Source organism: Sinocyclocheilus grahami, unplaced genomic scaffold (genome assembly GCF_001515645.1).
Source record: "Sinocyclocheilus grahami isolate Dianchi unplaced genomic scaffold, SAMN03320097.WGS_v1.1 scaffold34.1, whole genome shotgun sequence".
NCBI classification, from domain to species: Eukaryota; Metazoa; Chordata; class Actinopteri; order Cypriniformes; family Cyprinidae; genus Sinocyclocheilus; species Sinocyclocheilus grahami.
Window position 1 is genome coordinate 2695873 of NW_015505213.1, and position 18904 is coordinate 2714776.

The 18904-nt window shown below is 36.1% G+C and overlaps 1 protein-coding gene across 1 annotated transcript in view; it reads right to left on the reverse strand.

Annotated features, from left to right (window-relative positions):
* The window catches only part of LOC107581381 (unconventional myosin-X-like), a 54987-nt gene that overhangs the window by 21987 nt on the left and 14096 nt on the right, over nucleotides 1-18904 (reverse strand). The window contains exons 2-3 of the mRNA XM_016266940.1: nucleotides 10056-10154; nucleotides 531-689 (exon numbers count right to left, since the gene is read on the reverse strand). Coding sequence (XP_016122426.1) covers nucleotides 531-689; nucleotides 10056-10154 — 258 coding nt within the window. The remainder of the gene's footprint in view (nucleotides 1-530; nucleotides 690-10055; nucleotides 10155-18904) is intronic.

The following is an 18904-nucleotide window of genomic DNA, read 5'->3' on the forward strand; positions in this document are numbered from 1 at the left end:
GAATCAAAAATTTCTCGTTTAACTTTAGTGATTTTAATTTAGGAATCAGTTAAGGAATCAAAAATTTGCATCTAAAATAATCTTGTCAAGGCTAGACATGATTATTTATAAAACAAATAAAAACAATCTGTGGTGAAGTCAACAGTTTAGCTGGCCTAGTAACTCACCGGTTGGAAGTGATTCTGTGTTATTTTATTTAAACTAAGTTTAAATTGATTTGATAAACTTGACCTCTGATGTATGACACTATTAAAATTCAGAAGGATCATTCACTTTTTAGCCGATCATACACTTTTGGCCTCTAACAAGTGAGGAGACTTTACAGACAAAAGCAGAAAAAATATCATATGGCTTAACAATAACATTATAGGGAATTTCTCTGTGGTTTAGATTAAAATATCTAAGGTGTATTAACTGCTTATAAGGGGACAGAACAAACCTGAAGACATTTGTAGTAAAGTTAGATACAATAATAATCCTGATAAGGTCCCATGGACCTTCGTGCAGTCATGCGTCTCTAAGATTCTTACATAGATGTTGTCTTTCTGGTATCGCTGATGAAGGTTGTGCATGATGGCGGCCTCATGGAGCTCTGCCAGTGTGGACATGTCCTCCACTCCATCAATGCTGCTCTGGTGCATGGGGGACACCTTCTCCCTGTTCACCTCCGCCTGCTGCAGGTACACCGCCTGAAAGACAGAAACAGACAGAGTGGCCTTAACAAAATAACACAGCTTCCACGTTTTAAGGGAATGCCTGCAGTTGAATAATGCATTAGTCAGACAGCAGGATTCCCGCTTTTCTGTTCCATAGAGTTTCAGCGTGCTGAGGCCTTTCTTTACCCTTTATACCCAACCAGGCACTGCTTGAAAAAAAAAAAACACCAGATGTGTTGGCAAGTCGATTACAGTCTGGCCTTTTTAAACTCAGCAAAAAGGAAACTTTTAATAATTCAGGAATTAACATTAAACATGTTTTTGCATGTGTAATATGTAGCTTATAAATGTCATTGATAGCCACTGAATTCCATAGTATTTTTTTCCATACTATGGAAGTCAATGGCTACTGTCAACTGTTTGGTTACCAACTTTCTTCAAAATATCTTCTTGTGTTCAACAGCTGAAAGAAATTCATACATATTTGGAACAATTTGAGGGCGAGTAAATGATGACAGAATTTAAATTTTTTTGGTGAACTAACGCTGTGTATGAAATATGAAGTTTTTTTTATTTTATTTTTAATTTTTTTACAATAGATTGTAGAATAAAAGATTTTTAAATCTTGCCTTAACTCAATTCTTTAGGGTAGTTTTTACTTGAATTTTTGGTATTAATTCTATATTATTTTAATTTTAAGTGTTTTGAATGCATCTCTTCTCTTCTTGCTTATTTTATAATCTTCATATGGTGTATTTTGTTGTTTTACTTGCTTATGTAAAGCGCTTTGAGATGTAACATTTACGTGCTACAGAAAATAAAGATTATTATTATTATTATCTGCCGACACTATGAAATAAGTATCAAGAGACAACTAAGTCATTTGTATGTTGATTTCCTCAAAAATGAGGGTCTGCAGGCAGGAAAAGTGTTCTGGAAACCTGTTTGATAAGAGTCATTATTTCTTTGCAATTTGGTGATGATATTGCTGCAGAAATTACACTCCCATGTAAATGAACTTTGATAAAAGGTTCTTTGCTTTATTTGACTGGACAGAACTAAAGGAAGAGACATTCTCACTCCCCTTCTGTCTATTTCATTTCTGCTGAAACCTCACTCGTGTCACCCGTTGCCATGGTAACCAGAGAGCACAGCCCAGTTCATGAAGAGAGAGCTGAGAGCCTGATAAATTAAAAATCAATACAGCCACTAATGTGTGTGTGTGTGTGTCGTTTACTTCAGGTATGGATTTATGAACTGTTTCTATTCAAACCCATTAAATCAGCCACAATCTTTTTAAGTGCACACACATGTACATATATCCCAGGACTGGAGGGCAAGACAAAGAGAGAATTATATTTGCCTCAGTTACATGCAGCTAAATTGGGGTTGACAGTCTGAAGAGAAGAAGGAAAGGTCAAAGTTTATGAGCTGAGACAAGTTGCTGCTAATCAATATTACTGACGGTAATGACATTGACCTTTCAGAATCCTGATCGAAGAGACATTCTCACTCCCCTTCTGTCTATTTCATTTCTGCTGAAACCTCACTCGTGTCACCCGTTGCCATGGTAACCAGAGAGCACAGCCCAGTACATGAAGAGAGAGCTGAGAGCCTGATAAATTAAAAATCAATACAGCCACTAATGTGTGTGTGTGTGTGTGTGTGTGTGTGTCGTTTACTTCAGGTATGGATTTATGAACTGTTTCTATTCAAACCCATTAAATCAGCCACAATCTTTTTAAGTGCACACACATGTACATATATCCCAGGACTGGAGGGCAAGACAAAGAGAGAATTATATTTGCCTCAGTTACATGCAGCTAAATTGGGGTTGACAGTCTGAAGAGAAGAAGGAAAGGTCAAAGTTTATGAGCTGAGACAAGTTGCTGCTAATCAATATTACTGACGGTAATGACATTGACCTTTCAGAATCCTGATCCGAATCAAACGTATTTAGAAATATAAAGAAACAAACCTGATTTCGAATGAAATAACACAGAATTTCAGTGTATTTGAGCGTACGTTTTGAAGAGAGAGTACAGACATAATATACAGTAAAATCTCTGTATCACTTGTGTATGCTTTAGAAAATTTGCTAGTATTTATACCTTTGTGTTTGTCTAAGTGTCTGTCTGATTATAGCTTATGATGCTTATCTAACATGATTTTTTATATAACATTTGATGGACACTTCTAACATTCAGTCAATGCTACTGAAGACCTGAAATATAGCGCAAAAGTTTACTACAAAATACTTTTATTATACTTTTATGGTATGTTTTTTGGAGCTTTACAGTAATTATCATGCATGACTATACACAGCTAACAGGGAACATACTCAGAATTTTGGCTAATGTTCTGGCAAAGTAACAAAGGTTCTAGCAACAATAATGGAATATTTGTTCAAAGTTCTAGTTATTAATAATGTTCTCTTTGATCATTTAAATGATGTTCTCAAAACTTTAACACAAAAACATTATTTATACATTGTTTATGGAACTTTTTCCCCCCTGAAATGGACATGTACATTTTTATAAATGTTACTACTTGTTTTAGATTGTATATAAAGTGTGAATAATGATAAATTGGAATGTTTCAAGTTTACATAACCAAGAAAAACTTTTCTAAAACAAAAAACTGAACATTTTGAGTGTTCAGACAACATTCAGAAATAACATATTTATAACTTAACGGGAAAGTTAACAAAACATTTTTAGAACATAATTTTTGTTAGCTGGGCAGTATATGATGTGGATTGGACACATCTCATATCTGTTGTATGTGTGTGGCCTGACTTCTTTTGGGGACAAAATTGTACCCAGAAGCAAACTAAACCTGACAAAATCTCCTAAAACCTCCTAAAAGTAAAAATGTAGGGCTTGGTTACTGTATTTATAACTATCTGTAAAAACAATTTAAGTATATGTAATGTCCCCATTTAGATAGTTATGTAAATGTGTGTGTGTGTGTTTGGTTGTGATTCTGTGATGATTGTAAGTTTAGACGCTGAAAAGAGGAGATGAGGAGGTCTTCATGCTCCATTTTCTCCACCCACACACTCACACACGCACACAAGCACACAGCCGCTCCCTCTCTCTCCCCTCAGCGCATGGATATTCCTGCAAATCTGTTTGATGTTTGAAGCTGCTTTGCATGATTCAGACGAAAGCTGCAAAAGAGCATGGGAGAGAGAGACTATAAGCACCAGTGACCTACATTCACACCTATAGAGAAACAGAAGCGCAACAGAATGTGGGATCCTGAGATGCATGTTTAAATTTGAATTTAAAAACAAGGCCCACATGGAGCGAGACACTAAAAACTTAACTTAACTTAACGGTTAAAGACATCTGTCTGCCTGTGCACACAGACCAAAAATTATATAATAAAAGTGCCCTGTGTGATGACCATTTGAATTGCTGGAGACTGTAAGCCAGTGATAGGCTTGTGTTCAGTGATATGGAAATAAAGAAAAAAATATATGGATTTTTAAAAGGTATTTTCAATGCTTTCATTGTGACTGAATTATTTAAACGTCAGCCTTTTCATTGCAAATAATTAAACGACTGTTCAAAAGTCTCTCATGCATATACTAAGATTAAATTTATTTGAACACAATACAGTAAAACAGTAATAATTAATGACAGAAGTTTCATTTTTGGGTGAACTATCCCTTAAAAAAAAAAGGTGCTTCACATTGCCATAGAAGAACCTTTTTGTCTAAATGGTTCCATAAAGAACCTTTAACATCTGAAGAACCTTTCTGTTTCACAAAAGGTTCTTTGTGGCAAAAGAAGGTTCTTCAGATTATAAAAAGGTAAGAAAGAGATGGTTCTTTAAAGAACCTTTGACTGAATGGTTCTTTGTGGAACCAAAAATGGTTCTTCTATGGCATCGCTGTGAAGAACCTTTTAAGCACCTTTATTTTTAAGAGTGTACAGAGAAATATGGGAAAGCAAGCACACCAGAATTACTGACAAAATATGCAAACACGTTAACTTAAATTCTTATTCAACCTAAAAGGACAAGGCTAACATTATAAGTGCCCTTTTTCACATCCTCAAATTCAACCTGAAAGGACAAGGCTGACAATGCAACCTTCTATGACGGAATCAAACTCTACCAACACAATAAAGCCCTGTGACAAAGTCAGAAGGACCCTGCTAGCATAACTACACTACAAAAACATTTTAAAGTCATGAGAAGGTTATGATAACACATTTACACTATTCCCTTAAAGGACTAGTTCACCCAAAAATGTCAGTTTGCTGAAAATATACTCACCCTCAGGCCATTCAAAATGTGAATGGGTTGGTTTCTTCATCAGAACAGATTTGGAGAAATTTAGAATTACATGACTTGCTCATCAATGAATCCTCTGCAGTGAATGGGTGCCATCAGAATGAGAGTCCAAACAGCTGATAAAAATCCACACGTAATCCAAAAAAACTCCATCCTCAACTCCATCCATACTCTGTACATCTACTCTGTCTTGTAAAGTGAAAAGCTACATGTCTGTAATAATCAAATTCATCATTAAGATGGTTTTAACTTTAAACTGTTTCTTCTGCCTAAAATGTGAGTCCTCTATCCATAATATTGGTTTCGCCAATGAAAAAGTCGCTTTGTCTGAATCAGGAGAGCGATATGCGATATGCTTGACTGTTTACAAGTGAAAATAGCCAACATATAGTTGGTGGATTTTGATGTGAGAGGACAACAGGGGATGGACTTTTTCACTTTTCATGGAGGAAACATTATTATGGATTATGGACTGATATTTTGGCCAAATTTTTAAATTTTTTTCCTACAAAATGTTAACTGAGGGACTGGAGTCATGTGAATTACTTGTGGGTTACTATGATGTTTTTATCAGTCCGGACTCTGACAGCATCATTCACTTGCATATATGTGAGCAATGTAATGCTACATTTCTCCAAATCTGTTCCAATGAAGGAATAAACTCATTTGCATCATGGATGGCCTGAAGGTTTTCAGCTAATTTTAATTTTGGAGGGAAATATTCCTTTAATATGTTTTGCATTATGCAAGGGTTTTTATTATGTTCGTTTTTATGCAACATTTTTTATGTTTTCATAATGTTGCAAAAACGTAGCAGGTTGCATATCATTCAATTTTGATCTTGGTTACATTTGCATATCTTAGTTGTGTTTTCTTGAACATATTTAAAATGTTTCAATTCACATGTACAATCCAAACAAGCATGCATAGCACACATACTATCCCAGTAACTCGGTCAGAACCACTGCAGGAATGAGGTCACTCCCATGCTTAACTAAATTATTAACCAAATCAGAAACGAGAGCGAGAGAGAGAAATAAAGTGAGCAAAAGAGAGAGATGTCAGTTTGCATCCAGCCCTGTACTATACCATGCCTTAAAATCCACATAAAAAATTCAGCATTCTTCAACAGGGTTGCGATTTCAAAACACATCCCTCACATATGCAAAACAATTTTTCTACCCTTTTGGACCAAGACCTTAGGGCCAAAACAATGGGAGAGAAGACCTCCAGAAAGACAATATGGAGGCTGCTGGAGTTTCCTGAAAAGGCTGCCTGAGACCTAACAGAAGGCTGGATAGGTGTATTGATTTATGGAGGAGGGTTTGAACTACTGCACAGAATGCTACTGAATATTCTCATGTCAGCACAAGCTCTCTGGTGTTCATGAAACATCAAGGTTACCAGCATACAGGAAATATAGGGGAAATGCAGACTTAGATAAAACCTAAAAGAGATGTTTCATATTTTCATATTACCTTGGATTCAGCTGTATAACTGGGAAGTCTGAATCATTTTAGGGATTCTGTTCATTCAGATGCCCATTTCAAATAATTGGTGGGGAAAATATCACTTATTCATTTCTGTGAAACACAAAAGAAGATATTTTGAAGAATGTTACAACTGTTTATGCCCATATAATGAAAGTCATTGTATGGGGTTTTCCCCCCCAAAAAAATATATTTTGTGTTCCACAGAATAAAGAAATCCATACATTTTTGAAACAGCATGTGAGAAAATATTTTGGTGTTTTTTTATTCCGTTAAAGCTGAAATTTGTAACTTTTGCACCACTAGCATTACCAAACATACTGTAATGGCAAAAATATAGTTTTTGAGAATGCTACTGAATATTCTCATGTCAGCACAAGCTCTCTGGTGTTCATGAAACATCAAGGTTACCAGCATACAGGAAATATAGGGTAAATGCAGACTTAGATAAAACCTAAAGGAGATGTTTCATATTTTCATATTACCTTGGATTCAGCTGTAGAACTGGGAAGTCTGAATCATTTTAGGGATTCTGTTCATTCAGATGCCCATTTCAAATAATTGGTGGGGAAAATATCACTTATTCATTTCTGTGAAACACAAAAGAAGATATTTTGAAGAATGTTACAACTGTTTATGCCCATATAATGAAAGTCATTGTATGGGGTTTTTCCCCCCAAAAAAATATATTTTGTGTTCCACAGAATAAAGAAATCCATACATTTTTGAAACAGCATGTGAGAAAATATTTTGGTGTTTTTTTATTCCGTTAAAGCTGAAATTTGTAACTTTTGCACCACTAGCATTACCAAACATACTGTAATGGCAAAAATATAGTTTTTTACCACAATCCCTCCATTTGGCATTGGTTGGTCAAACAGAAGTTCTGCCCCAAACTTGGTAAAGTTAATGTTAATACATCAAGCAGAAATTTGTGTTGATTGTGCCACAGTTCCACACTTTTTACACTTTTTCATTTGTGAAATCAATTAACAAATCACTGCATTGTGTTTGTATACTAAACTGGGATTGGAGAAAGTATTAAGCATTAAGTCACTGCAGTCTCAAATGCAGCATCCACTGTAGCAGATCACATGGTCTTCCATTAGTAGACATCACTGCCAATTTGCATGAAGTTAATCAAACACTTTGATCAAATCTGTTGCATTGCCAACAGTGACATGTCAATTCAAACCTCACTAAAATTAAATCACATTTGTAGCTGCAATATCAAGTGCGAATTCCCCTTTAGTGATTTACAAAGACACTGGGAATCATTAAAAAATGATAATCGTAAATCAGTAAGTATAACTATTAGTCAACTGACTCACTCCTTAATGTCTGTTTGCATGTGCATCTCCATCAGAGAAACCTTAACATTTAACGTCACATTTAAGAGTCATTCTAGATGACAGATGTAGGACTTCAGTAGAGTCCACCGCTGGTCATATCAACCCAGTGGTCTTTCATTGTTTTTTCTTTCATGTTTTGTTTCCTTGTATGGCCATGTTTTTTAAATATGGAAATTAAGTTTCCTGTACTGCTTAGTATTGCAAAATAGTCTAAAAACCAACATGAAAAAGAATGGTGAGGAAATTGTGGATCGTGATCTTGCCTGAAAAAAGCTGTGATAGGATATTCTTGCCATATTGCCCACCCCTACCAAGCATGCACATGAATGAACATATACAGTATGCACTACAAACACAAATGTTTGTAGACAAAAACACAAATGCAAACAGGTTTCCTGTATGCATCTGTACATACAGATAACCCTTCCCTGCTGTGCAGTCTCCCTTTCTGAGCAGAATCCAGGCCAGCACAGCTGTTATTATTAGCCTGACATCACAGCTCTGCCAGCTCCAACACCCACAGCTATCACAAACTACTTACCTCTATCAGCACTGTGAGTGCTTGTGTGGGAGTTTAACTGCTAACACAACCATTTGATTACAATTAAACCTCAAAACAGAGGCAGTTCTGATCACTGAACTGTACAGAAATGTGATAGACACAGTTTGGTGCACAGACTCCATAACATTGACAAAGGTATTTACTGTAGAAACGAATTAAATCTCTCTGAGGTGTATTTTACATGAGATAATATAACCTTTATTTTCCATTTTGAGATTCTGGAATAGTGCCACGTGCAGAGAATAAAACGAAAGACATTTATAAAGGAAATATATTAAGGCTCCCACATCATACATCTGCTCATAGTCATAGTCAAGTGACTGTTGGATGTTTGAGAGTGATTTGCATTAATTATGATGTATTTATTCAACAAATTAAGATAACTTTTAAAGAATGCTGAATTGAGACCATCTCAAAAGATGGCTACTGCTTTCAGTCCCTGATGCAATTCATGGCAGGTTAACTGTAATTTCACAAAGAGGAGCTGCTTATTTTATTTCTATATGGAGATGACAGAATGAGGCACATATTAAAACTATTATAAACTATGCACATAACCTAAGAGGTCTTTCTTCAGTGTTCAGTGCAAATGAAAGCTTTAACTGGACTAACTTGCAATCCTGTGTGAAAGTGATATGACAATATAACAGAAATGTAACACTGTATTCTTTGTACGGTAGAGGTATTTATAGGCCAAGGAAGTAAGTAGATTTAAATCAAACTGTCAAGTTAAATTCATTTGTTTAGCACTTTTGACAATACACATTGTTTTTCAAAGCATATTCACAATAAATCGTAATGTGTATAATATCTTAACGTCTTCATGCCTCATAGTAGCATTTAATAGATTAGAGCAGAGCGATAATATAGATTATGCTTTTTGACGAAACAAACAATCAAGTGGTTGAGATATGCTATATAGTAAATATATATATAGTAAATTCAGTTGATACACTCTTTTACCATCAGATTTCCCCCCCTTTAAAAGTATGAATTATTTTAAAAATCAAAAAGAGCTTTTGTTTACTATATTTGATGCTCTATGCATGCGTGTTGATGAATGTTTATATGTGAACAAAAGTCTAAATTAAATGTTCATCAAATAAAGAGATGTCTCTTCAGAAGACTTCTCAATTCATATTGATTTTTTACAATCTTTATAAATCGCGCGAGTATACTTCAGTGTACGCAGATAAAGCTGAACATGTAAAGAATTGTGATTAATCTCATTTTTGATTAATCTAACAGAATAGAATTTGCTGGAAATTTCCAGTATATTTAGAGAAAGATCAAATATACATCTATCTAATTAAAAAACTTAACTTAGCATGTTCTAATTGCGTGAAGCTAATGCAAAAGCAACACTATTTCCTTATAATGGCATGTAGATAACATGTAGAATGGAGGAGTGCATTATGGTCGGTTATTTGATATAGTCTCTTTCACATGGTCATTTATGGGAGGGTGAATGTATTGATTTAGCCTCAGATGTGCAGATGGCAGACATACACACACAAACATGCATATGCACACACACACACAGCTCCTCAGCCCTGTTATGATGACATTCAGAGCACAATACCAACCGAGCGTAATCTCTGACTCACACAGCACCCATTCAGCCATAAAGGGCAACATCTGTGTGTGTGTTTGCATGTGTGTGTGTTTATGATAGATTGCTGAGTCTTACCTCCCCGTAGTCGGTGGTGAGCACCAGGGTTCCATCTCCACAGGAGTTCACTGTAGAGGGGACCAGCTGATCTTTATGATTCACCCACACTCGAGAACCCTGCAAAACACACACAAAAGCAGTCAGACACAAACCAGCACAATCCCAGATTATTATATGTCCCAGTTGCTTGTAAGAGCCACAGAACAATAAAACACATCAATAAAACACAAAATCTTCATGTAGTCATTCTCTGTTGAAATGTATGACTTTCAGGATGACCTGTGGGTGGCTTTTCATTTCTAAACACTCACAGATGCCCACACACAAAGCTTAGACATGTCTTTGTGGACTAAAGTCTGATTCAAGCCTAAAAAGTGTTTTTTAGCCTTTTATTATTCCAAAGCAGTGAAGTAAAGGCCAAACTGATACCCTCAGAGCACATTAAAAAGTAGAATGTATAAAGGAAAAAGTATAAGAAGACACAAGCACAGTCTTCCCCAAAAAACAACTGGGTGATTTTTACAGGATCATAGTATTACAATATCAATCCTGTTAAAATAAATCATTTTATCAAGTCAATCAAGTCATAATGTGACTTAAAAAACTGTAAAAAGTCTATATTGTTTTACTATTACCAAACTGTTGTTTTGTTATGTTTGTCATTAGGGTCTTTTCTACTTCAAAATTTCATGTTTCATTCAATGTGTTACTTCACTTGCCACTTCTTTGTAATTATTTATGAAATGTACTTGCAATTTCTGGGTGAAAATTGTTTAATTGTTGAAAGTAAATCCAACCCGATTTCGTGGCAATTCGTACATATTTTACTAGGTGGCTGAATCGCATGAATTTGTACAACCTCACTCATATGAATTTGTAAGTTTTGTGAAAAATCGTACGTACACTGAAAAAATTAATTTAATTTACTAAATTTTTTTACGGTAAGTGGTTGCAATCAATTTATTTTAGCTACATTTAAATACATTTATTTGACTAACTTTCAACATGTTTTTTTTTAAATGTAGCAAAATAAAATGTATTTACTGAAAAAGTATAATTTTTTTCAGTGTATTTTACAAGGTGCCAAATTCGTAGGAATTCATGCAAATGACCATCCCGAACCCCACCCCTAAACCTCAAACAAAATCGTATACGAGTGAAGTCGTACAAATTCTTACAAATTAGCCACCTCATAAAATACGTAAGAATTGGTTGTGAGATAGCACTGTTAAATTCTACACCAATTTCTTTAAGTGTATATTATATTCTGACATTATTTTCAATTAATCTGAAATTACACAAGGCAATTTATTTACACTTAAAACACATACATAACTATAAGGAAATGGTTAAAACCTTACAAAAATTATACTTCAAAGATGATCTCGCCATCAGATTGGACAAGGCACATGTTTAATAGAATGACCCAACAACATTTCTCACATAATATTACAGAATTAAATAATCACTTACAAAGAAAATACAAATGAAGTATGAAAGGTTTTCAGACTAAGCAGATTTTTTACTTTTTACTTTACTAAATTTCCCCACTTTATAATTTGTAAATGCAATAACACACAGTGAGCAATGATATCATTTTAGATGTGTCCTCCTGCTCTTCTCCACAGTAAAGTGCTGTTCATTGTGTGAGCACCGGACTGAATTATGGCCAGCTGTATGAACTTAACTACTAATAATTGGGAAACGGATCGATAAGCCCTTAGCTTCAAAGAGGAAACTCAATACACAAACACCAGCTTCAACAAAAAAATCACACATTACATTCAAAGCATTAAATGGCCCAGAAGAAACATCCATTTACATTATTATTTTGTGACAAAATTCCCAAATACTCACAGTATATGATACCTCATATACTGTGAGAACTATCACAATGGTTACCTGACAGAATTCACAAATATTATTCTACTGTAATTAAAGAGGATTTTGAAAAAGTAGGCTATTTGAAACCAACATTGAAATCCACTGCTAGACAACACAAGCATGTAATTGGAATTTTGACTCATTGGACATACATAAACTCACGCCTGCCCACAAACAAACAGAGAATAATGTGTGAATCCACCCCAAACCTCAAACTAGACAATGAGTGTAAGTTTCCCAGACATGGACATTCGCCATACTGATTTTGCAGCGGATGACCTCCTCTTCGACACATGCATTTCTGGACAATAAACAGGCAAACAGACAGGCAGACCGAGAGACAGACTGACAAACAGACAGAAGCTGTTCTTTGTCAACAGATGGTTGACTATGACGAGCTGTCCCACCTCCAGTCAGAGGAACTACAGTGGTGAAGACAAAAGACAGGCTGCTCTGCCCCTGGGTAAAGAAACCAAGCCAGGCAGAAAAACAATTACAACAGACAGCTGAGCTACATACACTTACACATTTCATTTCCATTAGAAGACATTAAAAAGATTTCCCTGCTCTTTTGGGGAAAAATCATTCGGTGTACTATTCACAACACAAAACTCCCTCCACAGCCTATCCAGACTTAATTGAAACAATAATGGGTTATTCAGAAATGAAATTATCACAGCCAGCACAAAAAGTAATGTATTCACAGAGGCTAATATAAGATCATTTACATATTGTATGTACAGTATCAAAAACAGCAATTGGTCTTGTGTCTTAATCGTGGAAGAAACTATGACAAGCGGAACACCAGTAAAAACAGATACAGGGCTTACAATTTGTGGAAAATTTTTATTTTTCTGCATAAATTATGATTGTGATTATATCTGTTAACTGTTATTATTATTAAAAATTAGTATTTAAGAAAAATATTATATTAATTATGGCTTATTGTCCTAATTTTTAAAAATGAACCCATTGAGCTTTTATTTTGGGAAAAAAACGTTTGCCGAGTTCACACTGCATGATTTTAACCCCGATTTTCACTCGCCGACAGGTTTCGCGAAAATGCCAACAAATGCCTAAAAGCAGAGGCAAATCGGTGCTCGTTCACACGAATGACAATCACGCAGTGTGAATTATCAAAGACGTGATCTGAGAAAATTGCAGACGCCCGTGAAATATTTAGCATGCTAAATATCTGGACCTGTCAGCGATTCAAAATCCTGCTGTGTGAAATGAGCTCTGACTAAAAGATACATTGGTGATGGCATACTGCCAATGAGAGGGCAAGATACAGAACAGTGGGAAGTTCAGGGAGGAGTTATATGAAAAGTAGTTTGCGGACCAGACAGAGTTGTCGGCGATTCTTCCTATTGTCATGCAATGTGTAACCTCCTGTCGCCGATCCATCGTGCAATGTGAACGCAGCAGCAACTGAATGCTACCCCAGATAGTCGTGCAGTGTGAAAACAATGGTGATCTGATGACTTTGAAAATCGTGCAGTGTGAACTCAGCAAAAGGAGCCTGTAAAGCTTCTCGTTTGTTGATTACAGCCTGTTTATAAGCGCTTCTAATTACAAGTTTGGGACGATGGTTGGTGCATGTTGCATCCTAAATGCACAAGGAACCAAAACTCAAAGCAGATGCATGGATGATTTCTTACGCAACAGCATTTACTGCTGCTCGAAACTTGGATGATGAGCTACATGCGAGTAAATGAACACAGTGCCACACTCACTGAAACACGGATCACATGTATTTATAAATCACAGTCTTTGCCATTTAAAACTGCACTCAGCCATATCGTGATTTCGGTTTTATTTCACTAAATCGTGCAGCTTTTTGCCACTGTGTGTATTGTGTGCATGGGAAGGAGTTCAGAAATTAAAAATTACTTGATGTTTGACTTGTCTTTCTCTCAAGCGTTCTTCATGCTCTTATTAGAAACTCCTAGCTTTACACAGCCGCAGATAGCATCTCTACAAGGATGAAGAGCTGCTACAGTAATTAGCACAGATGCAGAGGCTCTTGGTTTGTCCCCTGATCTGAGCGAACAAATCATTAATGAGAGCTCAGGCCCTATGGAGAGCAGGAGTGTGTAATCATGCATGAACGCAACAGAGATGAAAGAATTCAACATCTTCATCAACAGATAACTGCTGTTGCTCTTGCACAGCTGTCAGTAGAAAACCGCTACATCCACTGAAAAATATGAAAGAAACATCCAACCACACACATATGTGGAGGAATAATGAGAGCATGCTCTTAGTGGGGGATGGTATGCAAGAGGGTCTATATAAAAGATGCAGCCCCTGAGGAACCAGCAACATAATGACCTGGCCATAGGGCTGCACAATTAATCAAAATAATTAAAAAAAAAAGATTATTTTTTATAAAATGTTTCTTTAACACTTTAATATTTATATTTTATCATTTATGTAAAAATAACAATTACTATTATTATTTAGTTATTTATTATTGTTATTATTATTATTTTATAGCCATACTGATACATGATTTAAAAATTTGCCCAAATTGTTTAGCCCTACCAACAAGCACATCAAGTCTGGGCTTGTTCAATTGCATTAAATACTGCAGTCACACTATGTAAACCACAGCACATAGACTCACTGAACCCTTCAAATAACTTTTATGGAACGTCTGCACAACTTTGAAAACCACTGGCTTTCAAAATCTCCCTGCACAGATACTTGTCATTATTAACCTTCATCTAATGACCAGTGTAATTCATCACCAGACAGCTTCTCAACCTCTCATCACCCACCAGTGAGGGATTTACCAATTCCAGCAGACAATAACATTGACAATGAGAAGAAGGAGTGTGTGTGGAACAGTGCCTGAATGATTCTTTGAGGATTAATAAAGCATTAGGGAAGTGGCACACTTGGCAACGTGTTTAAAATGCAGAATAGAAGCATATGTGTGGGTATTATGAATCAAGCATGATACTGCTGGACAAGACATGGAGAGAGAAATGGCAAAAGAAAGAAGGAGAGTATTGACTGTAAATGGAAAACAAACCCACTGGCCCAGGGAAAATGCTGCATCCCATCACCCACTTCTACAGTCCTAAACATGCTGACATTTCAGTGTTCATCACTGGAGTCTCAGTTACTGCAACACAACCATTCTGAGATATTTCTGCTCCATTTCAGACACACTCAGTTATAATGCCAACACTCTGCCCATCTTTCTGCAAGCTGCTCAGGTGATCTGAAAAGCTTCTGTCCTTATTGTTGGCATGCTGTCCTGAAGACACAAATGTGACCCTGGACCACAAAACCAGTCATAAGGGTCTTTTTTTTTACATTGAGATTTATACATCATCTGAAACATGAATAAATAAGCTTACTGCTAAACTGACAATTAGCTATACATCAGTAAAACTTCCTCTTTCTCAACTCTCCACTTCCTTTTCCTTTCTTCTTTCCTCCCCTCTATCTTCTTTACTCTCGTCTCCTAACTTCATGTATGTTCACACATTACAGTGTGAAAATGCCATTACACTGCACTTCCTGTGCAGCTATCAAATATACATGACAGAAGGAGAGGGAGTGGGAGAGAGAGGACAGAGAGAAAGAGTGAGAGAAATTAATGATAGATGAAGCTGTTAGACTAAAAGCTGTGCCTGAGAGATTTCCCACCATATTGAAGACAATAGAGACGAAGAGGAGGCTAGACTTTGCTATACATTTGCTACACATATTTTATGGCCTACGTACAGACACTCCCTAAAAATAAAACACACTGGTTTTATGGGGCATTTTATTCTCAGCTTGAACAAGAACTCAGCTTGTTTTTGTCTTTGGGAAAATTTATGTTAAAACAAAACTTAAGGTTTGAACCAAACATAAATATAATTTGAGAAAAACTAATACATTTGACTATAGAGTTGGCCAAAATGTTATTATTTTCAAACAAGTAAATAAATTACAGATATTAAAGACATATATGTGATACATATATATAATGCAGGATTATCCGCTATAGGTTGTGATAGGCTGGCATAGGTCCTGATCTGTTTTATAGTCCCAATCTTCACACTCTTTTCTCTTCATCCTCTACATTCCTCCCTCCTGCTCTGTCCTTCATGTGGTCCCTCACCTCTCTGGCTCAATTTGATTTAATAGCAGAAATAAGGAAGGCTATGAAATGAGACACCTGTCTGGAGACCCTCTCTGTCATGCCTGTATGTCTTTTTTGACGACCTGCTGACAGATTTATGCATCTGGAAAAGGAGCGAGACGGAGATCTAAATGGTCAAGCGGTTCACCATGGCAGTAGAGGAGTTAATTGTCCATCAATGGAAGATATATGTTTTCTGTGCTTGACATGGTGGGAATGTGTGTTTATGGACTACAGGTACAGAAGAGAGCAGATGTTAGTGTTTGGAGCATTTCTGCAAGTCCTGGCAGTGCGGCATTGTTCTCTCTTCCAATACCGAACAATCGATCTACTGTATGCAAACAAGGAAATGCATCACTAGGCCATTATTAGATAGCTCTGGATAATTGATTACATACTTGATTGCTTCTTGACCTCGTAGGTTTAAGTATTTTTAAAGGGGTCATATGATGCCATTTCAATTTTTCCTTTCTTTTTGGAGTGTTACAAGCTCTTGGTGCATAAAGAAGATCTGTAAATTTGCAAAGACTAAAGTCTCAAATCCAGAGATATTCTTTATAAAAGTTAAGAGTCAACCACTCCTACCTAAAACGGCTCGTTCTAACACATGTCTACGTCACGATGTGGGAAGACTTGCATAACGCCACCCAAATGTTCACGCAAAAAAAGAAGGCGTAACTTTCATTCCTGCTGTTGCCGCCGCTGCCATGTTGTGGAGTCGCTGTGTGTTTCGTTGTGAAAGCGAAACTACTTTGTTTGGCCTTCCAAAAGAGAACACAACTAAAAATCAGTGGTTAAGTTGTATTTACAACACTGTTCCAGAACAGTTCAACCCAAATATTCAGATGTGTGCTGCGCATTTTATGGAGGATGAGGACTGTTTCCTGAACCAGTAGCTTACAATGCATCTGTGGAACAAAGGCTGTTTCAGTTTTGACAGTCTGGTATTTCTGATTCACAGCCTGTATGTACGTTTTTTATATTTAAATAATTTGCCACTGATGATTCAAACGCGAATTTTGAGCAGTGTAGAGTAGCGCTTGTTGTTTGTTGTTTCTCTGATCACAAATGCAGACATGGTGTCATGTTTACGCAGCGCGATACACAACGCAACGCGTAAAAAGACAGCATAAGTTATAATCAGTAATTATGTCCCCACTGGATGAAACAAATGCCTCGTTTGTAATGGATTTTATTGGTTTCGTCTCGTCCTGCTGGGAGACAGCATCACAGTATGTCACATGCTTGAGGCATTCGGCCAATCACAACGCACTGGATTGCTGGCCAATCAGAGCACACCTCGCTTTTTTAGAACGATGAGCTTTGTAAAAATCAATGCATTTCAGAAAGGCGGGGCATAGAGGAGAAACAGTAATGTACATTATATGGAAATAATGTGTTTTTTTAACCTTAAACCGCATAAACACATTGCATTACACCAAATACACAAAATAATGTTCTTTTTAGCAACGTCATATGACCCCTTTAAGAAACCATATCCTTCTTCTTTTGGATGAATAATTATGTCGATGGTAGAGTGACCCCAAATTAAAACAGAATATTTTACAGAATAAGATTTAAGATATTTTGCTTGAAGTAATAGTTCCATCATTTATTCATCCTCAAGTTGTTCTAAACCCACAAGACTTTATTTCTTTGGAGAAACGAAAGGAAAAAGTCCCTGCTAATAGCTCTTTTCTATAAAAAAGGCTGAAGCTTCCAAACTCCAGTAAGGGACAATAAATGTCTGTCATTTTGTGTGAGAAACAGACATTTAGTTGCCCATACACAAAGTAAAATACGTACACATCTTAAATATATATATTTCCATATATGAAATATGGCATATGAAGTAAAAACTTAGATGAAACCAATAAGAAACTGGAACATTTCCATATTTTAGCATAGCCTATATATCTAGTCTATACAAATATGTGTGTTTATGTATACATTTTTGGATATCACGTACATGTATATTCACCCTAAAACCCATCAATACATGTTGATATTATATGTAAATATAAAAGATAGACATGTATTTAAAGTGTATTACAAAAACACATAAACATACAGATTGTTTGTTCTTTGTTGTTTTAATAAAGTTGCATATGCATATATAAATAAAATACATTGTTGACACAGTATATAGCGACAATATATAACATGTACATTTTATTAAGCACAATATGTACAGATTTTACTATGGGGATTTTATATATGTTATGAACTTCTTCATATATGTTATAAAGTATCTTCATCTATTCAAAGAATTGTCTTCATGAAAACAATTTCTTTTTAAAATTTTGGTATAAAATGTGACAAGGACATGAGATTCAAGTGTAGCATTGTCTCATAATAAGTGACCTAAAAAAGTGCCGGGTTAACATGCTACACTCGTGAAGTCATCCATTTTGGCTCTAATCACAGCAGGGTGAAATCACAGGGCAAACGAGCGATGCTAAATCAGGAAAGCCAAAGCTGCAGTTTTAATGACAAAGGGAGTTAATTACATCGCGGGCCTAGCTGTTTGCGTTCTGATAATTATAGGTCTATACAGCCAGCAAGAAAGAGAAAACCCAAGCTGCTAATCTACCAAAGGGCTACATGCAGTATTGTGCAATTTGTCCAGTTTCATAGACATAACACAAGAGCGATTTCCCACTAGATTTCCCTTGGAAGATTCAGACAGATGACCCTGGCCTTTGTGAGCATTATAAGGGCACTATAATCACTATAATAACCTGCTGCGTTACAGTAATCCCACCGAGCTGCCACCTCTCCATCAAAGGGTTTAGCACAAGCACACGGCTGCTATGGCAACAGAGGGGCAGGGTTGTGG